At 38.7% G+C, this 24,495-nt stretch overlaps 1 protein-coding gene across 2 annotated transcripts in view; it reads left to right on the forward strand.

The window, feature by feature from the left end:
• The window catches only part of EPG5 (ectopic P-granules 5 autophagy tethering factor), a 98,877-nt gene that overhangs the window by 25,568 nt on the left and 48,814 nt on the right, over positions 1-24,495 (forward strand). For both annotated transcript variants that reach the window (XM_012790312.2, XM_012790313.2), the window contains exons 11-24: positions 1,054-1,211; positions 4,232-4,386; positions 6,057-6,197; positions 8,737-8,901; positions 10,092-10,211; positions 10,863-11,122; positions 13,454-13,594; positions 15,032-15,176; positions 15,408-15,605; positions 15,998-16,108; positions 17,341-17,463; positions 18,485-18,651; positions 19,491-19,712; positions 22,160-22,283. In XM_012790312.2, the coding sequence (XP_012645766.2) occupies positions 1,054-1,211; positions 4,232-4,386; positions 6,057-6,197; positions 8,737-8,901; positions 10,092-10,211; positions 10,863-11,122; positions 13,454-13,594; positions 15,032-15,176; positions 15,408-15,605; positions 15,998-16,108; positions 17,341-17,463; positions 18,485-18,651; positions 19,491-19,712; positions 22,160-22,283 (2,230 nt within the window). The remainder of the gene's footprint in view (positions 1-1,053; positions 1,212-4,231; positions 4,387-6,056; positions 6,198-8,736; positions 8,902-10,091; positions 10,212-10,862; positions 11,123-13,453; positions 13,595-15,031; positions 15,177-15,407; positions 15,606-15,997; positions 16,109-17,340; positions 17,464-18,484; positions 18,652-19,490; positions 19,713-22,159; positions 22,284-24,495) is intronic.

Genomic DNA, 24,495 nt, shown 5'->3' on the forward strand with positions numbered 1-24,495 from the left:
AGTTGTATTTTACTCACCCTAGTTTTGAGCCTGGGGCCTCATGAAGCATATGTAACTCATATATCTCTTTACCTTGGGAGCTGCGTGAACTATTTTTCAAGTTGCATATAACTCACGTACAGAAAACAATAAAAAATAGCAAATTCTTCATTACATTAGAAAGAATTGTTTTGTTTTCAAAGTTTTTATTCTGTTTTCGTAATAAAACACTGTGGCTCCAAGGAAAAAAAATTTTTTTCTAATGTGGCAGTCTGTATGTTAATAAGCATCTATTGAATGCTGATTGCTTTTGAGATACTGGTTTAGGTAGCAGATAATTAAACTACAAGGCTCTAGTTACAAATCAGTTTATATAAAGATGAATAAGATCTGGTCTCTGCTCTCAGATTGCTGGTAGGCTAGTAGGTTTACATCAATTACAGTAGCTCCAGATGTTTCTCACAGCGTGGTTTAAGAATCACTTGAGTCTGAGTCACCATGGGTGACTGTACAAGGTGCAAATTCTTGGGCCCCAGCTGTGACCTACAAAAGCAAGATCTATAGGTGGGGCTGGGGAATCTACATTTTCTCAAAGTCTCCAGGTGATTTTTTTGCTACTGCAGTGTGGGAACCACTGAGACTGCCAAAGTCAGGTATGAATGGAGTTCTATAATAGTGCCAAGGAAGAAATCACAGGAGGGCTTCACATATGGAGGGACATTGGCCTGGAGGTGTAGGGGATTCTCTTCAGGCTTGTTGGAATGCAAGTATATTCTCTATGCAAAGAAGGTTCTGGTTGGCAATACAGACCAGAGGTGTATCGTGGAAGCCTTTGAATGTGGGGCTGAGGAGTATGAACTTCAGTGACTACTGAGGAGTCACTGGGTGTCATCTATCCTGGAGGTATTTATGCATCTATCCTGGAGGTATTTATGACCCAAAAGCATGTGCAAATTTTGGTAGTGTCATTTAAGAATCTTTTTTTTCTGTGAGAGCTGAAGGTTTATGTACTTTCTTAGTGTGGTGAAGCTGACTAACAGATGAAATTATTCCTGCTCTTTTTAAAAAATACAGACTTGGCATTTGGCTGTTTATGTCCGAAATGCCCTTCGGGACACTGTCGGTCCAAATGCTCTGGAAGCTTTTCTACTTCATGCACCAGGTGGAGAGCGGGAACCTGCAGCAGCTTTGCTCCGTCCTCCAGCCCGCGCAGTGCAAGCAGCAGCTCCAAGGTACGGCCCGCCCGAGTGGGCAGAGTCCAGCCCTCCCTGCCTTTGTGGGCTTCTCTCTTCATTGCATCATTTTTACTTTTAGAGGGACCAGGAGAAAATGTTTTACTCTGTCCTCACGTGTAATGATTTTGAAGTTTGAGAGACTGATTTCTTGTTTTGGTTTATTACATAGCAACTGACATATCTGAAATCCAAATTTGATTAGTCCTAAACGGTATCAATAAGTACAGTATTCTGACTTTTAGAAAGTACTTTTTGCATGTGTGTGTGAAATTATTCTGGTTTACAGTCCTATTAACAAATATGTAGTAATTGTCTAGAAATTTGTTAAGATTTTGTGCCTGGTTGTTCCACTAATATCTTTTATTCCTGTTTTTTTTTTTAAAGTTGTATTGTTTTATGAACTAGATAGGTACACTTTAAAAACTTAATGTTGGTGAAAACCTGGTAAGTTTTATTGTCATACCACCACTAAATTCTAGGGTATTTATTTATAACAAAATTATAAGGTTAAAAATGAAAAACATCAGCCTATTTAATTGGACATATATTATAATGATTTTTAAGAATTACTCTATACATTTAAAAAAAATCTGATAGAAAATATACCAAAATACGAACAGGCTTTTAAAAAATACCAAAAGCTAATTCTGTTTTCCAAATTTTTAAATGTCTTTATTATTTAAAAGAAAACAATAAACTTCAAAAAAACTTTAAAAATTATTGAATCTCTGCTATTTGCAAGGTAGTTTCTGCAGATATTCATGATTTGTTTTTTTCTTCTCTATTTCTTTTTTTCCTCTCTGGATTATTGATGTCTTCATTCTTTTGTTTCTGTTTTTTCTTTTTTTGGGTTCTACATGAATCCACTTTCGTCTCTTTCTGTTTTTCCTTTTTTGTCTTTTTAGTGGTAGTGCTGGACCCTTTTATGTTGTTCTGTTTCATAAAATGCTTCTCCACTGTTTGGAGGGAGGTGCTTCCATTAGACTGTTGCCATGGCTGGACCAGGGCTTTGGGGTGAGCTAGGTGAGAGCACCTGCCAGCCATTGTCTGTTCCCTGGCTGCTAATTCTGTGGGTGAAATAGTTAACACAGAAAACAGACATTTCCCCTGGAAGTGCCTGCAATGGTTACCAGCACTCCCTCATACAGTTTGGTCTTGGGTAGGTCTCCTTTGTAGTGTCATCTCCTTTCATCCAGTGCTTACTATCTGCCTGGCTCCTTATTAGCACTTGTGGCAGTTGTAGCTGTCAACAGATCAGCTCTGGAGTGGATGTGGTTCCAAACTTGAAGAGGTAGTACCAGGCTTGCCTCACCCTGGAGTTTTGGATCTTGCTGCTGGAAGTTTTCTCTCTGGATTCCAGGCACCCAGAGCATTTTTTTTTTTTTTTAAATCTCTCTTAAGACCTGTATCATCTGACCCAGGAGTTACTGTGGCAAGGAAGAGAAGTTTCATCTGCCTTATCAGGTTCTAACCTTGAGAGTCAGGGCTTTGTAATATTTATTCCTCCTCAAATTTAGTACTTTTTCATCTTCTCATTTGCCTAATCTTTTGTATACCTAATTTTGTTGGGAGGCTTGATTTTTACTGTTTGTGGAAGAATAAGACTTTTTATTTTACTTTCCTAACATGCTCTATATTTAACAAATGCCAGAAGTTCATTTTCTTTATAGCCAGTTTTTATTTATCTGTGGTAATGGGGACAGGGTGATGCTAAAACGACAGTTTCCAAAGAGCAAATTTTAACTAATTTTAACATTACCTAACAAGCAGACTTCTTAGCAGTACTTGTTAATAATTGGCCTGCTTTCATTTGGATTCTTTTGTTTGTTTCTAGTATGATCAATCTTCTAACTACTAGTAGAGTGTAATTATAAATTTAATGATAAATAGAAATGAGTTTATCTTGTTTGTTTTTCAAGTTAATGTTTTAAAAGCTAATTAGAAAGTTATTTGTCTTTTTCATTGTTCTTTTTACAGAATTCTTTAAAATGTAGGACCTCTCCCTTGATATGAAGCTTAAACATTGTCAGTTAGAATGAGAATTTTGATTTTTATTATTCTGGGAATGCTCTGTATGGTAATTTCCATTATAAACCCAGTTTGTGGATGGGAAATGAAAATTGGTTTGGTGAGTGGCCGATACATAGAGTTGTTTGGAAAATGCATGAAATTTGGTGAACTACCTTTGATTTCTCAAATGTGTAAATATGAAAAGAATTATTGGCTTGTTGCCTTCTTACTTGGAAAAGTTCCATCGGGGATGTATTTTTCAGATAGGCTTTTTTTCCCCTTCCTTATATAAAACTTTGTAACATCTAGTTTTCTGTCCTGTATTGCAGAATTCTTTGTGAATACTGCCTCCTAGTGACAAAGTGTAATATTGCTTACATGGCATCTTCAGAGAAATAGGCAAAACATGTACATATAACGTTTATTACATTCATCAATATTTCAGTCATGGTTATAACTATTGTTCTGCCCCCGGTTTTTCTTTATAAGCAAATCTCTTTTGTTTGGAATGCCATGTTTGTGCCAAGGAGTTTGCTAGTCTTTGTGGTTTTCATTAGTAAGGTCTTCATTCATCTGGCTGACAGTTCACCAAGTAGCTTCAGATGTACTCTTGAAAATGGCAGTACTGCCTTTGAAGGTGACTCTCATAGTGGTGGCAGTAGTGCCTTGCAGTTAGCAAAGCACTTCACCAGTGGCACATCATTTAATCTTCTAAATAAGTAGCCTTTTGAAACAGAGGAGGAAACCGAGGCTTAGAGATGTTAACTGTCTCCTCTGAGATTACATTTTATTTAGAGTTTGTTGGGAATTTCAGAGGCTCTCTGGGCCAGCCTTTTTCCTGATGCCTGTGGAAATCCATTTAGGAACAAAGACCTTTTATATGTTTAAATATTTCTAAACATCTCTTAATTTTGTATCTTTTTTTCTCTCTGGAAGAGGTACTAAAATGTGTTAATAGGTTAAAATTTATTCTTTCCCCACTCTAATTTTCTTACATAAATTTGCAGACCCAGAACATTTTGCGAACTTTGAGAAGTGTCTTTCTTCCATGAATAGCTCTGAAGAGATTTGCCTTCTGACTACCTTTGCTCAGATGGCTCAGGCCAGAAGAACCGACATGGATGAGGACTTCATAAAAATTATTGTTCTGGAGATATACGAGGTTAGAATATGAAGTTTTATAAATCAACTAAAAGATGTTTTCTTTTGGGTTGTCCATATGTTGGTTCTTTGGGGATTGCTTTTTAAAAAATGTGGCTGATTGAGCTACTTATCTGCACTTATGGAAGGGGATAGAGGATCCAAGTAATATTATTTTGCTGTAGGGAATATTGAAAATGCGAATTATACCCCTTCCATTTCATACTACTGTATTTTGACATTTGATGGGTGAATGTTGGAGAGGAAGAGACGATGTAGCACAGTATGACACTTGTAGATTCTATACTGTCTGTCCTGACACTTGTGGTTTTTGTACTGTGTTTCTGTCACTCCCCAGCCCAAACTCTGCTCTTGCCAAGAACCTGGAAACCTAGCTTCCAAGCCAATTTAAATGAGGTGGTAGAAAGAATATTGAACCTAAGAGTTAGAAGACTGGAGTTGTGTTTTAACTTTGCTATTAATTGTCCATCTCACATCAGAAAAGATAATTTACCACCCTGGGCTTTATTTTCCTCATTTGTCAAATGACAGGCTGGGTGAGATCCTTGCCTTCTTAACTTTTTCACTGAGCTACCCCTAACAGAGGATGAGAATGAACTTTGGACCCCTCAGTGTCTGGAGACTAGCTCGAAGTGGCTACGAAAACTTTCATTGGAGTTTTATGTATATTTAAAAAACATGCACATTTTACATTTATCTGTTTATCTTCACACACAATATCTACTTCAAAGTTTTCAATTATACTCTAGTAAAATTACGTTTGAAGAAGATTCTCTGAGTTTTATTAATCCTCCCCAAATAATCCAGTTTGCAAATGACAGCAGACTTGGGTGATCTAAAGTTCTTCCAGGATCAAATACTCAATTTAGCTGTTCCTATACTGATACTTGGTAACCGTTGTGAGGTTAACACCTTGATGGATTGGTATTCATACTATCTTCATGGTCTGAAAAACTTGGGGATGTATTTTCACATACACTAAATGACATTCTCAAGATTATTGCTACAGTAATATTTGTGTTCTTGAATAATGTTTCCAGTGTTTTCACACTGGTAGCAGTGGTCACAGTAAAAATTACATTCTGATCCTCTGTGTGTATGTAATTGAAACAGTATTTAATCTTCTGTGATGTAGTCTTAAATTTTCTATTCTGTTTTATTCTGTTATTTTTCTGTCTATTCCATTGTATTAAGAAATGCCAAACATTGGCATTAATGGATTGTAACCTATAGTTTGAAAGAGATTGTTCAAAAGGAGTTGGTAGATATTGGTATTTTAGAAGCTCTTGTAGTTAGGGATCTTATTTTGTAGGAGAGAATGGACATTTCCATGAAATACATTCTGATTTTTATCATTTTAGTAATTTCCTCAAGCTTAGAGAAGTTTTGAAACTGAAGGGACTGCTTTATTGCTACTGACTACTTTGGGATATACTTTTTGAATCTGCACTCAAAGTCATTGTTATCAATAGTTGCCATCCCTTCCTCTCCTCTCACCTTCCAGTCTCAGGGTAAATAGTTTGCTGTATGAAGTTCTGACATTTTTTTGAACATGGTGTGAACTGAGGCTCAATGTGAGATTCTTTCTGCTTTACTTGGAAAAAAACTACGTAAATCTGTTTTGGTTGCTAATTAATACTAAAAGTGCCATCTCTCCCCACCCCCATTTAGGTATCTTATGTCACCCTGTCCACCAGAGAGACTTTTTCAAAGGTTGGTCGAGAGCTTTTAGGGGCCATCACAGCTGTTCACCCTGAGATCATTTCTGTCCTTTTGGATAGAGTTCAAGAGACCATTGACCAAGTTGGAATGGTAAGAGCACTGATTTTGATGGTTTTTGTTTTTTTTTTTAAGTCCTGAAGGAGTGGAACATGGCTAAAATAGGACAGTTGTCGGGAATGACTGTGTCTCTCAAGGGCACAGCAGGGTGAAGGGGACTAACACTTACTGTGTTGCCAGGATCTGTGCCACTCAGCACGCCAGTCTGGGATTAGCTGCTGCTTATAAAGAGCTGTGATTGTTTCTGTCAAATCTCAAAGCTGACTTTCCAGACTCCTTCGGTAACAGGTTTTTGCTTTGTTACAGCCTGTAGTTAATTAACAATTTTTATTTCACAATTTGTTTGGCTTTCATAATTCTTATGTTTCATACTTGGAAGAAACAGCTGTGACTAAGAAAGAAGGCCCTATTTAAAATCAGTCAGCAGCAAAATTAAAAGTACATAGTAATTTAAGTTGAGCAAGACAACAGTTGTAGTTTATTTCTGTCATTTGTGACAATCCCTTTTGCAATCTTCATGTAGTTGGTTTTTTTTTTTTTTTTTTTTGAGACAGAGTCTTGCTCTGTTGCCCTGGGTAGAGTGCAGTGGCATCAGCATAGCTCACTGCGACCTCAAACTCCTGGGCTCAAGCCATTTTCCTGCCTCTTCCACCTCTACTCTTGGTTTATACATGGGGGTTCCATTGTGCTCTGTGAACTTGCTGAGGTTTTTGGAGGGACTTGTTCAAGCCCTCATGCCTTTACATGAATATGATGGCTTTGAAGATTTTCACAATGACCTTGGGCTAGTCTGGAATCAGTCTCTAGTTCCAAAGTCTGGGAATGAGCTATGATAGGGACCCTGAACTTTCAGTGACGTACTTGGAGTGTATGTGAAGATAACTTTCTGTTCTAAAGGCCCAGCCTGAGAGGGCACATCCTGTGTGGGGATTGCTCTGGGTTAGGGTAGCTGCTGATCAGGACAGAGCCTTTTGGGAGTTCCCAAAGTATAGAACTCAGAGGTATATTTGATGACAACCTGCAAATTGATGTCATATTTTCCTTTTGGCCTATTTTATAATTTTAAAAATTGGCCCACTTCAGAGGACACTGTCTACTTTTGTTAGTGAAATCTATGTGTGTTCCCTATGACCTCTTCAAGTAAGATTAGTGATCTCTTGAATTTCAGTGAAAGCATAGATATATTTTAAAATATATTATTTAAATCCTATTTTGCTCAGAATTTTTATAAGAATTCTTAAATGTATTCTTCCTTTCTAATCCTTATGCCATTAATTTATTTTTCTTGCCTTATTGCATTGACTTTAGGATCTTTATTATAATACTAAATAGAAGTATAATAGTGAGAATGGATGTTCTTACCTCATTCCCTATCATAGGGGAAAGGGTTTAAAAGTTCACTGTTAAGTATAATGTTAGTTGTAGGTTTTCATTCATGCTCTATATTAGGCTGAGGAAGCTTCTATTTCCAGTTTGCTGAGGTGGATTTTTTTTTTTTTTTAATGAGTGGGTATTCAAGTGTTTTTTGTGGATCCATTGAGGTGCTCTTATGATTTTTCTCCTTTATTCTGTTAAATGTAGTAAATTACATCGACTGATTTTCAAATGTTGAATCATTGTTTCTTTCTGGAATAAAAACCACTTGATCATCATGCTATCCTTTTTAGGTATTTCTAGTTTCAATTTGATAATACTTTGTGGAGGATTTTTGTATATATTCACTAGGGTTATTGATCTGTCATTTTATTGTCTTGTTATGTCTTTATTAGGTTTTTAGTTTTAGGAACATTTTAAATTATAACATGAGTTGGGAAACATTCCCTCTTGTTTTTTGAAAGAGTTTTTGCAAAATTGCTATTAATTCTTTTTCAAGATTGCTATTAATTGTTTTTTAAATATTTGATGGAATTTACTAGTGAAATCATCTGGGCCTGGAGTTTTCTTTGTGGAAAATCTTTTGATAACAAATTGAATTTCTTTAACAGATATGGGACTATTCAGATTTTTTTTTTCTTTAGTCAGTTTTGGTAAGTTATGTTTTTAAAGGAATTTTCCCATTATCATCTAACTGGTTGAATGTATTGGCATAGAGTTGTTTGTAATATTCCCTTGTATACCTTTTAATGTCTCCAGGGCTTTTTCTATGATAGCCCCATCTACTCCTTGTCCCCACCCCGCCAGGTTGCTTTGAGCCAATAGAAATATCTTCTTAAATGCCATGGAAGAAATAATTATTTAAAGTGCTAAATTTTTTTGTGAAGTAAATGTCCCCTGATTTAGCAGAACTTTAAATTTGTATCTTACTATGATGGTTTACCTAAGCTGAAGGACACCAATTTACATATTAAAAAGAAGACTGGTCTTTACAAAGGATTGCAAAATGTGCTTCTGACATAGCATCAGTTTTAACACCCATTTGATTTGATTATCCATGATTTCCATTTTGCTTGCTAAAAATCAAACCTATTTCCTTTTGGAGAAAAATTTTTGCAAGCAGTTTATAGTCTAGTATTGTAATATAGGATTGTCTCTAAGTCTTGATTTTAATGATTATTGTTTTCTTTTTAATAAGGTTTCTCTATACTTGTTTAAAGAACTGCCTTTGTATCTTTGGCGACCTTCTGCCTCTGAGATAGCTGTGATTCGGGATTGGTTATTGAATTACAACCTGACAGTGGTGAAGAACAAACTGGCCTGTGTTATTCTGGAAGGACTGAATTGGGGATTTTCTGAGCAGGTATGTATAAAACCCATTCCTTAGAGACTCGAGGTTCTACATGCATCAGAACATTTCTAAATATCATTTGCAAGGTTTGCAAATTCTTTTAGCTGTGTCAGAGTTTAGGATCTTCTTTCTAATTCTGTTTTGCAGAGTGAGCCACCACTAAATGAAGATAAATTGTTCCATATTGAAAATTCTTTGCTTTTTCCTTAGATGACTTGTATCTGTTGTTTTATCTCTGGCTAGTTACCGTAGTTCCTCCTAACTGCCTCTGGTCCCTGTTCCTCCTGTAATTTGTCATGCCAGAGTTGTCTTCTGAAACACTGGGCATTGGTTAAGAGACTGCGCTCTGAGCCAGGCTGCCTAGGTTCTATCCCAACTCTGTCCTCTCCTGGCTGTGTGACCCTGTGTACTTTTCCCAAACTCTCTGGGCCTTGGTTGCTCATTTGTAATTTGATATTAATAGACATATACTTGATAGGGTTGTTGAAAGGATGCAACAAATTAGGACACATGAAACATTTAGGACAGTTCTTGGCATACATTAAGTACTTGGTGTAGTTATTATTAATAATAGTTTATTATTAAGGGTTTCCTAGAGAGCTGCATGAAAGTCTCCTCAGTTCTTTGTTAGAGTTAGGAAGCCTAACTCTCTTCCTGAGAGAGTGAAGGAATGTATTTCTTCAGGCTGCAAAGGAAGATGGGGTGGGAAATTTGATAGGTACCTTCAGATTCAGGAGGAATATTTTACTTGTGTTGCTGAGTATCTTATTTATTTGAATGATGATAGAACAAGAAAAGGGAATGTAGACTTAATTTATTAACTATTAAATATCTTGCCATTTAGTACTAATTAAGCATCTTCCTAGTTAGTGATAATGCCCTGTACTTTTAACCTAAGTCTTTGTAGAGATTCTTGGGTGTGATGGGAGATTACCTTTAAAGACACTCTTTTTTGGCAAAAGTAGGAGATGACTCAGGTTCAAACTTATCTAGGTGCAGTGTAATGGCTCTTCAAATATTTCATTTTTTTCCTATCATTTTATAACTTAACTGTTAGGGGATGTGATTTTTGGAACATTTAGCTTCTGTGTCAAGGATCCTTCGTTACTATTCTGCCTAATATTTTGATTTAAAGGTACAAAAAAAGCCCACAAACAAAAAACCCAAGATGATATATTTATGATTATTTTTCTCTTTAAAAGGGTACCTTGCATCTGGATCAAGCAGTCCATACTGAAGTGGCTTTAATGGTTCTTGAAGGTTATCAGAAGTACCTTGCACAGAAGCCATACGCTGGGCTTCTTTCTGAAAGTATGAAGCAGGTATTTCCTTCTCTTCTGCATTGAGAACATGAATCTTTATTTATAAATTGCCTGGGCAGATAAAGTATGGACTCTTAGATATCCTAAGAACATTTCTGTCAACTTAAGATATTAAAATCAGCTTCCATGATTGGATAAAGATTTTTATTTAAGAGGTAGCCTTTATATAACCATTTTAATGTTATAAAATTTGTGTTGAGCTACAGTGGTGTGCTAGAGCTCACTTGTACTGGCTTGGGAGAACTAACTGTTAAATTTTCAGGAACTTTGCAAGGCAGGTGGTTAAACTGTTAGTAGCTTGAAATTGGCCACAGTGGGAGTTTTTACACCACCAAAACTGGCAAATGCTGTAAACAAGACTCCTCACCCTAATTGTTCAACTTATTTCCTAGCATGCCATTTGTTGAGTATCAAGTTTTATATTACTTTTGCTTGAGCTGACTGAGGTTAGGTTAACAAAGTGACTGGCAAGTGGTCAGTTGTGAGTGAGAAATTGCTTTAATGCAGTGCAGCAAAGATTGATTGAAGACCAGTAGGTAGTATGTTCTTTTCTCTTGAGGGCATTGTTGATCACAAAAGGAAATGGGTGGATGAACTTACTGATTTAATTTGTGTGTAACTAATGTGGCTTAAAATAAATAATTGTTTTAGGTTTCATATTTGGCCAGTATTGTTCGATATGGAGAGACACCTGAGACCTCATTTAACCAATGGGCCTGGAATTTGATCTTGAGGTTAAAACTGCACAAAAATGATCATGGAATACAGCAGAGTTGCCCAACTGTTCCCTTCTCCAGCACTGTGCCTGACATGACAGAGTCACCCACGTTTCATCCTCTCTTGAAGGCTGTGAAAGCGGGCATGCCCATTGGCTGTTACCTAGCCTTAGCTATGACAGCTGTGGGCCACAGGTACAGTGTTCGGGGCTGAACCTCTAGGGTTGCTGAACCTTATAGATGGTAGTTCTAGAATCTCATCTTTCACATCCCAAGTTCTGGGGCCTCCACCAAACCTATTGAGTGGTAATTAGGGCCGATAATAAGCCTCAATTAGTAGCTTATCAAGGGGAAATGCTGCCCGAATTCACATGTGAGATTTGTGCCAACAAGTCACCTTATTACATTATGAAGGGAGTTATACCTGTCACTCAAAGTGAAATGTTCACGTCAGCAGTAGATTCGTACTCTCTTCCTGAAGACTAATATCAAATAAAAAGAATCGATCACTTGTAGTGAATTTTTTAAAAAAGTGGCGGCAGCCCAACTCAAGTTGCTTAACTAAAGGTTTTGGCCTGTCTAGGAGAATGAAATGCCTGATCAGGTCACATGCCTGTTTGGTAGGAGCCCATAGCTGTCTGTATCTCTTCCATTGGGGCATTTATCACAGTATATTGAAGTTATCTATTTGTTTAATCTTCTCAGGGATCCAGTTACATATAACTTCTATGAGGTTGATATCCAGGAATGGTATTTGTCTTGTGTTATCATTTTATCCCTAGCAATGAAGACTGTATCTGGTACATTTAATAATTGAATGCAAAAATAAATTTCTCAGCTGGTTAAAGATCCTTTTCTTTAAAGATCCCTTTCTTCTGAAGCATTAATTTTTTTCTAGCCAGTCCATTTTCTAAAGCCTCTTTAACCTGTGCTTTCGGGTTCTTGTGTTTTAGACTTAACTGTCACACATTTTTAGCATCATTTTGACATCTTGTTCCTAATTATGTATAATTTCAGTGGGATGCCAATTGTCCTATCAGTCATAGTGTTCAGCCTTGTGCTAGGAAGGAAGAGAGACACAGATTTATTAGTTGTCCTCAGTTGTTGATAACTTAAAATAATCTTATGAATGGGCATGGGGTTGGGGATGGAGCCGGCAGGGATATACATTGTATGTGAATGTAACATTGTAGACAGTACAGAGAACAGTAGTCAGAAAATCACCCAGAATCATTCCCACCCTAAAAAATTGCTATTTTTTTCCTGTTTATTTTTATCCAGTATTTTTTCCTTTGATCTTTTTTAGAGTTATAATGTATATATAATTTTATATCCTTTGTTTTTTACTTCAACATTATAAATACATCCCTTGTGGCATAACCTTTGCACTATTACTTTTCTTTTTTGAAATGATTTTTCCCCTTAGAATTAAAGCAGTATAACCAAATTTCAGAATTAGGAAAATGGAGAAAAAGCCATTCATGTCTACCACACCAGTACAGTGAACATTTTGTTGTGATGTTGTCCCTATGTTTTCCACCCTGTAAATAACTTTGCTAGTAGTTGTAATCTTGAGTATAAAATTTTGTGGGTTTTTTCCCCCCCAGTATCATTATAGTGGAAGTATTTTTCCTCATTGCCCTTGGTCATCATGTGTATTAATAAATTATGCAATAAAATTCCCATTGAATTGATTTTTCTAAAATTTACTTAAATCATTTTCTGCCTGAGTTTTATAAATAAGTCGAAAAGCACATCTTTGCATGGATCATTTTTTATATTTTTTCCCATATTTGGGATTATTTCTTAACAGTAGATTCTCTGAAGTGAGTCAAAGAATAAGAAAATTTTTATGCCAAATTGGTTTTAGAAGAATTTTGCAATTTATACAGGTTGTGTATCCCTTATCTGAAAATTCGAAGTTCAGAATGCTCCCAAATCATCTGAAGCTTTTTTGTCCACCGACCTGACGCTCAAAGGAAATGTTCATCAGAGCATTTTGGATTTTGGGTTTTTGGATTAAAGATCCGAAATTTGAAACAGTTTTGGTCTCAAGCATTTCAGAAAAGGGATACTCAGCCTGTACTGACAGGGCTCACTTTTAGATTGGGCTCACTTTTGAATCTTCTCTTTACTGTAATACCTTGTGTGAATATCCAGACAAGGAGAGACCTCTATGGCTCTCAGAAGCTCTGTTGGAGAAACAAAATGTGGTAGTGGTAGCACTCTGGAAATTTGCAAGCCCAGGTTCTCCTTTTGAACCCATCAAAACTCTAGGAAATTCTGTGAATTTGGGCATGATACTTCACCTTCCTCATTTACAAAATGAAAATATACATGAACTTTTAAGTTCTTTTGTAACTTCAGAGTTCTGGTTCTAGTATTTCTGTGTGAAGACTGGGTATAAAAAATATGTTGGAAACCTGAGATAATCCAGGTATTGTAGGCTGGTAATTGCTCATTGGATGAATGTAATTTTATGAACTGGCTTCCTTATATGCTTATTGCCTTTTTCTTCCTCTGTAGCATTGAGAAGTTCTGTGCAGAAGGCATCTCACTGTTGGGAATTCTGGTCCAGTCAAGGCATTTGAGAACAGTGGTCCATGTCCTGGATAAGATCCTACCTTTGTTCTACCCTTGCCAGTATTATCTTCTAAAGAATGAGCAGTAAGTATGTTCTATCCATTCTTTAGAAACAGCCTAGTGAATATAAATGACTGTGTCTTCTGGTTTCTAAAGTAAAATAAAGGGAATGATATTTCAATAGTGTATTTTTTATGGGGCAGAAAACTTCACCCCATTTTAGAGTGCAGGTTGATGAACTGTGATTCTAATAATGATTCTGTTTTTATTATCATGAAAGATCTTTTCCTTCTCATTTAACTTGGATTGCTAATTATAGCATATTAGTGTTTAAAAGAGCAGTTGTTTTTGTGATATTCTGGAAATAGTGCTGCTGATGTTGAGCAGCAATGGCTTTGCCATTGGAACAATAGCAGAACACATTGTTTTTATTTTTTTTTATTTTTTTATTTTTTTTTGAGACAGAGTCTCACTTTGTTGCCCAGGCTAGAGTGAGTGCCATGGCGTCAGCCTAGCTCACAGCAACCTCAAACTCCTGGCTCAAGCAATCCTCCTGCCTCAGCCTCCCAAGTAGCTGGGACTACAGGCATTCGCCACCATGCCCGGCTAATTTTTTGTATATATATTAGTTGGCCAATTAATTTCTTTCTATTTATAGTAGAGACAGGGTCTCGCTCTTGCTCAGGCTGGTTTCGAACTCCTGACCTCGAACAATCCGCCCGCCTCGGCCTCCCAGAGAGCTAGGATTACAGGCCTGAGCCACCGCGCCCGGCCTACATTGTTTTTAGTTGTGTACAGTGGGCATAGTGCAGTGTTGCAAACAGATACATATGAAGGTGGGAAGAGAGCTACCTGTCTGGGGAGTGGGGAGGTGAGCATCTGGCTGGGGCCACTTGAAGAGTGACGAAAGGGGAGGTGTGGCCCTATGTGGAGGAGGAGCCCTGCATGGTGGGGGACAGGTACATCCAAGGACACAGGGGGAACATCATGATTTTCTTATTGTATGTCTCATGCTTGCTAATGATGAGAATCACCTAAAAGAGCTTATTAAATATAGATTTCAGGCTCCTCTCCTGGAGGCTTTACTTTGGAAATGGGTTAGGGTCCAGGAACCTTTTTATTTTATTTTATCTATTTTAAAAATTAGCACGCTGGGCTCTAGGCAAACATGGGAACTGGATGATTTGGAAAACGTCTCTGCTTTTTTTAGCAGAGGTAGGAGCATGGAGGGGATCGTGGTGCTGTTGTGTGTTTTTCCTCTCATGCTCTTTAACTTGCATGTGTTTGCGTATCTTGGATCGTTACACTTCTGCAACTAGTAGAATTCCTTTTAACCCACATTAAGTTTGAAAACTTTATTTTTTGAAATTTCTGAAGACATATTAGAATCCCTAAACAGTACTTTAGTCTAAAAATGGGACCAATTTAATATTTTTCTGTCTCCTTGTAAGTAAATAGCCACTGGAAATTCTGTTGACTCCTGACAGGAAGGTAAAGTGTGTCATCCTGTGTGCTTGGCAGGTTTTTGTCTCACCTCCTCCTGTTCCTACACTTGGACAGTGGCGTGCCTCAGGGTGTCACACAGCAGGTTACCCACAAGGTGGCGCAACATCTGACAGGGGCCAGCCATGGGGACAACGTGAAGCTTCTTAACAGCATGATCCAGGTAAGGGCCCTTCTGAGCCTTTAAATAGACCCTTGCCTATCATCCCAACCAAAAACCTCTAGTGTTAACATAGTTATGATTTGGTTCATTCAGATCACTTGGTTCATTGCTTTAGGCCAAGAATGTCAACAGATTTGGGCTTTGTAGTGGAGGCAGATTTTGTTTGGCTGGAGTTTTAAAAATGGGAGGCTAATTATTACCTTTTACATCACCTCTGCCTTTTCTCTGCAGGCACACATATCTGTAAGCACTCAGCCCAACGAGGTGGGTCCTGTTGCTGTGTTGGAGTTCTGGGTTCAGGCTCTCATAAGCCAACGTCTTTGGTACCGAGAGCAACCTATCCTCTTCCTCATGGACCACCTGTGTAAAACAGCTTTTCAGCTGATGCAGGAAGACTGTGTGCAGAAACTACTCTACCAGCAGCATAAGGTAAAAAACCTGTTAGACTATTTATCTTTCATTCATTGGCCAGATAGGAGCTTTCTAAAAATGTTCCCCCAAAAGCACAATTCTCAGTAATATTCTGTGGCCACTACCTTTTTAAGCTTTGCCATAATGGTGTCTAATATCAACAATCATAGTCCACTAGTGCAGATGCCAGAAAGTCAAAGGAGAGGACACCAGGGAAGAGCCCTGCTCGTTACATTTGGCTGTAATGTGCTACCTGAAACTATTGCTGCTAGTGGACTCATTCTTGAAATCTGTATCTCATCAGAATCTTTCATTGTAGTAAGACAATTGCTGATACTCTCTAAAAGGTCATTCATTGATAAGGTTTTTAAAGCTTCCTCTCTGTGCTCCATGTCTTCTCCCTGGTATAGAACGCGTTGGGTTACCACTGTGACCGGAGTCTGCTCTCTTCTTTGGTGAGCTGGATCATGGCTGGCAACATCACTCCTTCCTTCGTGGAGGGCTTGGCCACGCCCACTCAGGTAGGAAACTTGTCGAGAGGACCATTTGTTATCTTTGCAAGCTTTAATCTTGTTATTATCCTCCCTAATAAAAATATGCTTTTTGATTAATCTTCGCATAAGCCCTCTGCTGAGGTTGTACTGTTGTCATCTGTGTTTTGCAGAGGAGCTCACTGAGGTTTACTGGAGGTAAGGGCTGGCTCTGGATCAGACAGCTCTTGATCAGTCTCCAGTCGGCCTAACTGCAGAGCCTGCCTAGCAGCGTGGCAGAGAGGTTCAGATTAGGTGCTGGAGTCAGAGGGCCTGGGCTTCAGTCATGGTTCTACTACTTGTTAGCTCTGTGGCTTGGGTAATTTGCTTACCTGTCTGTCCTCAGTTTCCTCGACTGTTAATGGGAATAATGATTGCACCTATATGGAAGGCACTTAGAACAGTGCCTAGCACATAATCAGTGCTCACTAAGCGTTTGCCATTGTTATTACTATCATCATTAGCAGAAGCAGCATTATTTTTATCATATTGTTACCACCTCTCATACCATGTGTAAAATTATATCTGTTTCATCACTCAAATCAGTAGTATTCTTTCACCTCTCAGTCTTACTTCCTGCTTTTTTGTGATTGAGCTGGAGCAAACTCATTGCTGTTACCTGGAAACATCCCTGGCTTTTCCTTTCTTTGCCTCTGCCTTGCTGGCCCTCTTATGGGCATGCTGTTCCCTCCAATCTCTTCAAAGCACCCTCTCTGATATAGCACTTCTCCCCTGACTCAGTCCACACCGATACTCACTTCACATTTTAGTTACTTGTATGCTAGTCTTCAATAGATGGAAAACTTTTTCAGGGCAGAGCTCATGTGTGGCCCTTACTTCTGTCCCTCATGCGTATAGAATTTGCCCAGTAAATGTTGTTGAGTGAACAAACATCCTCTCATACTAAATTTCCATTGGAATTTAACATTTTCTAGTGATCTATTTTATTTAATTTTATATCAAATTTTATTTTTAAGTCTTGCTCTTGCTCAGGCTGGGCTTGAACTCCTGAGCTTAAGCTCCTGCCTTGGCCTCTCAAAGTGCTAGGATTGCAAGGCATGAGCCACCATGCTTGGCCCTATATCTGAAATTTTAGAGACTGTAAATATTTGCTGATTGAGACTGATGATTGGAAAAGATTTTAATTTGTGGAATATCAGGGTATATTTTTTCAGTTGAAGTTAGCTACTCATCCACCCTCCCTTTGCCTGGTGTCATTGTAGGTCTGGTTTGCATGGACAGTACTGAACATGGAATCTATCTTTGAAGAAGACTCCCAGCTCCGAAGAGTTGTTGAAGGGGAATTGGTTATAAACTGTGCTTTCACCCCAGACCAAGCCCTGAAGGTGCAAATAGCAGTTCTGCATTTGAATTGTAGAAGGTGGCTTACACTTTGATGCTGATGGGCTCTACTGTAGCTTTTGGACTTGTGTGTTTTCTTTTGTTGTAAATGTATGGAAAGCTCAAAAACCAAACCAATACTGAAAACTATGTAATTGAAATCTATACTTGCTTCTCAGTATTGATTTAGTGAGGGTCACCGCCTAATCCTTGAAGGCTGTGTTCATTGCACATGTGATGGGGATTGCCATTGCTTTAGAGCCATTGTCATGTGTCCCATATGCATCAAAATTCCCTGGAGCGCTTGTTAAAAATTAGATTCCTAGACCTCACCTTCTGAGATTTGGCGTCTCGGAGTCTGGAGTGGGCCCAGGAATTTATTTTTTAAAACTCCCTAGCTGATTCTTAGGCTTGCTGAAGTGTTACAAAAACTAGAATAAGGGTTTAGATTTAAAGACCTTCTCTTTTAGGGTCCCATTGTATTCACTTTTCTTTTGGATTTCAGAGCCAGTCAAGAATTCAGCATTCTTGAACATTCTTTTAAAATCTAAATTTTCATAAAACAGCAACTCAAAGTACTATAAAAAAAAAACAGAGTTTTCAAAAGGTTGATAAAGTTTGATAGTGATTTACTTTGGGTTTTTATATTATTATATATTAATAATATATTATTTTATATTCCCTTACACTATAGCATTATACATACAAAGAAATTTCAGAAATATTAATAGACATGAGGTTAAACTAAATGATTCTTAAGATCTGTTCTGATTCTCTGGGTCAGAGAATTCTTAAGATCTGTTCTGGGTCTATGAAATGTTTTGACAGGAAAAAATCTGCCCCATATATCTTGTAACACAGGAGGTTAAAGTGTTAGCTGGTGGGTAGAAGTGAGTTTTAGAAGGCTTTTTTTTTCTTGCTGAAATGAAAACAAAATGTTTGGCATTTAATTTGGAAAACTCAGAGTACTAACTGTTTGCAATTGTGTTCATTTTATGTTTACTCAAAGTGCCTCCTTTTTCCTAGAAAGCTCAGGCCCAGCTGAAGCTCCCCATCGTGCCGTCCCTCCAGAGGCTGATGATTTATCGCTGGGCCCACCAGGCTCTGGTCACACCTTCCGATCACCCTCTCCTGCCGCTCATTTGGCAGAAGTTCTTCCTTCTATATCTTCACCGCCCAGGACCGCAATATGGGTATGTATGGTACCCAGTATTGTAGTAACTGTCTGTGAATCCATTTCTGCTTTCGCACTGCTCTGATTCTGTGTGTTCTTAGACTGTGTAGTGTGACTTAGACTCATTCTTTGGTGTCCTCTGGCTAGGAATCTCCTTCACTCTCTGTTAAAGATTTATTAGATTGGATCCGTCTTGAGTTTGGGGTATCTTGTGGCAGCTTCTCTTTACCATGCTTCATGCTCAAGGTGATGAAGACAACACCCTGGGACTGGGCATTAAACCTCTGGCGATGTAAAGGGAGAGAAACCGCCTCAAACAGAGGCTGCTTGTGTGACTGTCATGGGGCTGGGGTGAGGGGACCTATGATAAGTGGTGCAGGTGTGAACAAAAGCCAGGCTGTGTCTGGCAGCCATTGGGTTGCCTTTTCCACTGGATATGAAGACTCTGGTTGGCCAAACTGTCAGCTGTTACCAACCATTGCTGTCTAGCTCCCACCTCAATTCCTAGCTCACCTTCATTCCCTTAACTCACTCTAACACCTTATAGATGTTAATTCTCTGTCACTTCTGTTTGCTACCAGAATGCAAGTTCTTCAAGACAGAGACCATCTTCAATCTATTGTGTACCTCTAAGTAGTGATAATGTCTTGTATTTGCATAGCATTTCTTTTTACAACTACTTTCATATAACCATGTTGTTGGATCCTCAAAATTACCTTTGAGGTACAAATGATAGGTATTAATTTAATGGTGTATATACCTAGCAATAGTAAATTGCCTTGCTAATTGTTGTTTTCTACCATGTAGAAAGCACATCTTGTAGTGTGAGGTTATAGATCTGTACTTGTATTTTTTAAGGTTACCCATAGATGGTTGTATTGGAAGAAGATTTTTTCAGAGTGCTGCTCATATCAATTTGTTGAAAGAAATGAAGAGGCGTCTGACTGAGGTGGCTGACTTCCACCACGCTGCGAGCAAAGCCCTCCGAGTTCCAGCAGAGGGCAACGAAGGGCTGCCAGGGAGCCAGGCTGGCACCCCTGGGTACCTGACATCACCAGAACTGCACACGGAGCTGGTGAGGTGAGCGCAGTTATTTAGCCTTTTGCGTGATTTGCAGCGTAGATACCTCGCTAGAGCAGTTAGCTGTGTTACAGATTGCTAGGTGTTATTCTCTTAACCCTGTTAGACTGAATATGGAAGGTGGCTTTGATACAGATCTGCATCTTGAAATGTTTCTCTTTTGTGTTTCTCACTCTTTAAGAGAAGTGAATGTTTCTCACTCCTTAAGAATGTTTCTCACTCCTTAAGAGAAGTGAATCAGCAATTTCGATGTATCTCTGTCTGGTGGCTAGAGTCTGACTGATAAATCAGATGGCTGATATATCTTCTTCTATTTCTTTATGTAAAAATAGAAATAAACCAAAACAGATGTATCATAGCAGGTAAACAGCTATTAAAGCCTGCTAGAAATAAGTGACCCAGGCAGAGCTGTGTAAGTGTGGTTCATAGATGCTCCACGGGACTCAGGGATCCACCCAGGATGGGGGGTGGGGTGTCAGTAATCTCCCCAAACTGCTTATACAGTCAGGCACAATGTTTGTATTCCCCAAAAGTTTAAGAACTCTGAAGTAAGTTTGGGTTCCTTTACACTATTCCTTTACCTTTCATTTATAAGTGTGATGTAAACCAAATATTAATCTTACAGTAAGGCTTAATAAAAATGGCTCTTACTGCTTAACCCTGACTACAAAACAGCTTGGTGAGCGAACCCAACTTTCATCTAGCACTGAGGCCCCAGGCTTGCTGCACCTCAAGCCCTTGGGGCTCTTTCTCAGTCTACCCTTATCTTACTTGGTTAAAGGGAAACTTATTTTTAACTGGGCTTAATCAGTAGCAGAAGGCTGTCTCTTTGAACATTTTTGATAAGCCAAGAAAGTCTTTGATATTCCCTCAGCCTCTCCTAAATCCCCTTCCTGTGGTGTTTTCATAAAGTGGTCATCTAGCTTCCGGGATCAGAAGCTGGGAGAGAACTGCATACCATCCTTTTCTCTGTAAGAACCTCAAAGTCCTATCTGCGTCTCTCTTCCTAGATAGACTGTTGTGTAGGCAAAGGAGGTAATTTTCCACCTCACTGAACAAAGCCATGCCACCTCCCGGTCCCCCACCCAGTAATTTGTGTATTGCCAACTATTTCTCTAGTAATACTGCTGCAAACAGCTGCTTAAAATACCAGCGATCTTAGCTAAATGGACTGTGTTGCTTGTAAAAACAAAACAAAACAAAATAAGAGCTGGTTGTACTAGCTCAAGCCTGTAATCCCAGCATCTCAGGAAGGTGAGGCCTGAGGTAGGATTGCTTGAGGCCGGGAGTTGGAGACTAGCCTGGGCAGCAGAGTGAGACCCCCCGCCCCCACTCTAAAAACAGTTAAAAAATATTAGCCAAGTGTGGTGGCACATGCCTGTAGTCCCAGCTAGTTGGGAGGCTGAAGAGGGAGGATTGCTTGAGCCCAGGTGATTGAGGCTGTAGTGAGCTGTGATCATGCCACTGCACTCCAGCCTGGGCAACAGAGCAAGACTCCATCTCTAACAAATAAATAAATAAAGGAAACCATTTAAAAAAAGTTTTTGGCTGGGTGCAGTGGCTCACACCTGTAATCCTAGCACTCTGGGAGGCTGAGGCAGGAGGATCACTCAAGGTCAGGAGTTCGAGACTAGCCTGAGCAAGAGTGAGACCCCGTCTCTACTAAAAAATAGAAAGAAAATTAATTGACCAAGTAAAATATATGGAAAAAATTAGCCGGGCATCATGGCACATGCCTGTAGTCCCAGCTACCCAGGAGGCTGAAGCAGAAGGATTACTTGAGCCCAGGAGTTTGAGGTTGCTGTGAGCTAGGCTGACACCACGGCACTCTAGCCCGGGCAACAGAGTGAGTCTCTGTCTCAAAAAAAAAGAAAAGAAAAAAAAAAGTTTTTACTGGAAAATTGGGACTTTTTCTTTTTTAAAACCTGGCTTTATTTGATTACTTCTTAATGGGAACAATGTACACACATGCTTGTGAGTTTTATTTGTGATTCTTTGAGGTAGGAGATGTTTATCGAACCTAAAACTGGCAAGTTATTCCAATGAAAATATGTTTATTTGAATGTTTTTTTTACTTTTCCAAGCTGTTGAGACTCACTGTGACTGAATTGCCCAAGAAAGAAAAGCTCTAAATTCAGATCCTAGGTCTGTGGTAAAAATCACCTTCTCCACTTATTTTTTCTGAGTACTGTATTTAGCCCTACTTTAATAATAGTTCATTGTACCTTTTGTTTTAGCAACCGTTACATCATATTTTAATGATGTGTGACTTGTCTTCCCTGCTGGACCATGCGTTTCTTGGGAGCTGTGATGGTTGTTGAGGACATTTTCTGTATTATGGGCTTTCTTTACTCTTATGTAGTGGTGCCACAGTTCCTAGAGATGTAAGAAACTTCATTTGCCTATATGTCTTTTCATATTTGATATAATTTGTTTTTATCTTTTAGGCTCTTCAATGTATATATATTATGGCTAGAAGATGAAAACTTTCAAAAAGGAGATACCTACATCCCTTCTCTACCAAAGCATTATGATATTCACAGGCTAGCAAAAGTGATGCAGAATCAGCAGGTGAAACTATAGCAATGTCTTTTTTTAGCATCTCTCATGAATGTAATTTGAACTGGTCATGTTCATAATATAATGGTAAAACTACTTATTGATAAGGAAATGGATGGTCACTGAGATGGTCATTGTTTCTGTGGGTTTTGTCAGTATATGAATGAGTGTATTGAAGGGATATCCCCTTTTGAATCTTTAGCCCCACCATGGCCTTCCCCGAAGGGTTGAGGCTTGTTCTAAGTCTTTTTACAACCACATAAAGAAAGCCTTCCTCTCAATGTATTTTTTTTTTTATTTTATTTTAAATTGTTGGCAGCTGAATACTACTAAGTAATCATTGCTAGTCCCATAAAAAGTGCAGTGTAAGAATCTATAAGGATCCATACATCATATAGGGGATTAATTGCATGGAGTAAATAAGGAGTTCACCTCTGTTTAGCTTGTCAGATGCTTACGTGTCAGAGTCACTGTTCTGCTTGTCTTTCTGGAGCCATTTGATTTTAGTCTTCATTATGTCTTAAGCCGTTCTCCCCCTGACACTCAGAGATGTTGGTGGTCCTTTTTCAGGCCAAAACTTCTAATCCCAGCTTTCTCTAAGATTCTGTAACCATCTTGGGGGCAGGGTGAGGGTGGGGAAGACTTAGCTCTCCTAGTCCAGTTCTTCTTTTCTAGGGGCTGAAATCTACTGGGCATTGAACCCAACACCAGGATGGGATTTAGGAACTTCTGAGAATTGGGAAACTTTCATTTGGATTCTTAAACCTTCCTGCTTCCACATTTTATGTATATTTCATCTCCAATAGGTGTCTTTGTTTCTTCTGTTTTCTTTCCTTCTTCTCTTCCCTTCCTTCCATGAGTATTTATTGAGCACTTTCTAAGTGCCAGGTACCAAAGATACAAAAAGAAATCTGATACAGTCCCTGCCTGTCAGGAGCTTATTGTTAAACAGGAGACTAAACAAACAATTTTTACATTTTGTGGTCAAGACTGGGAGGGGAGCACACAGGGTGCTGTGGGAACATAGAGGAATAGCCCCTGATTCAGACTAGGAATGGTGACCTTTGAGCGGAGTCCTGAGGGGCAAGTGGGAGCTGGTCAGGTGGAAAGGAAAGGCGTGGTGTTAACCAGAAGAAAGACCACCCGGGTGCAGAGACATGGCAGGTGAGGGAAAGGTGCAGGGCAGCATAGCATCTGAGGGGGGCAGAGGTGAATAGTAGTGAAATCACTAAGGACCATATATATCTTTCTAAAGAGTTTGGAAAGCTATTGAAATAGCAGCAGTGGTTACATAAATAGATGAATTAAAATACATTGAGGAAGAATCAGATACACAAGGATTTTGAAACTTCTAACTTGGGCTTCTAGAGGTACTGTTTACAAAGATAGGAAATACTGGAAGAGAAGGTGCTGAGGGCCTTCAAAATGAGCTCTCTGTGAAGGAGTTGGTCAGGAGGGGAGATATAGATCTAGATTCAGAGTAGAAAATATGGGTTTGATGGTAATAGAATATTTAGATTAAGTCAAAGAATTGAAGGTGGAACCCTGAGAAATAACTACATTTAAGGCACAGAGAAAGAAAGCTGAGAATATAGAGCCAGAGAAATAGGAAATTTAAATACGAGATCATGGTGTCCTGAAATCTTTTGAGTGCAATCCCATACTCATCTCCTCCTTGTGCTCTGTACCCTAAGTCTTTATCCAGGGCTTTGCACATGGTTGGTACTTGGTCAGTATTTTTTAACAATTAACCATAGCTTTCTTGGTTCTCTGAAATTTATCCTAGTTTCCCAGCATCTACAGAATTAATTGCTTTCTCTCTCTCTCTCTTTTTAAGTCAGTTTTGCTTACCATTTGCTATATAACTCCTTTTTTTGATCTGTAATTCAAGCTCAGAATTGTTTTATATTTTTTGTTTCTAAGGCATCTCTAGTTACCCATTGTTAATTCTCAGTGTTTGCTCTAATTGTCGGCCCCTGTCAACAGTTGTTTAGCACAGAAGCAGAGTAGGTGACACAGTGACCCTATTTCAAGGAGACATGTATACACAGGAAAGTTTCCTATAGCACTTGGGACAGTTGGGTGTATTTAAGATTCAGTGTTGTGATCAGAATTTCTTTGGAGCTCCTTCTCTGAGTTTGGAATGCCTTGTCATGTGTGGTTGGTTTGGAAATAATGATTTAGGACTTTATGGCAGTGTGCTAATTGAGAAGCCAGGGACATT

Source organism: Microcebus murinus, chromosome 17 (assembly GCF_040939455.1).
Source record: "Microcebus murinus isolate Inina chromosome 17, M.murinus_Inina_mat1.0, whole genome shotgun sequence".
NCBI lineage: Eukaryota > Metazoa > Chordata > Mammalia > Primates > Cheirogaleidae > Microcebus > Microcebus murinus.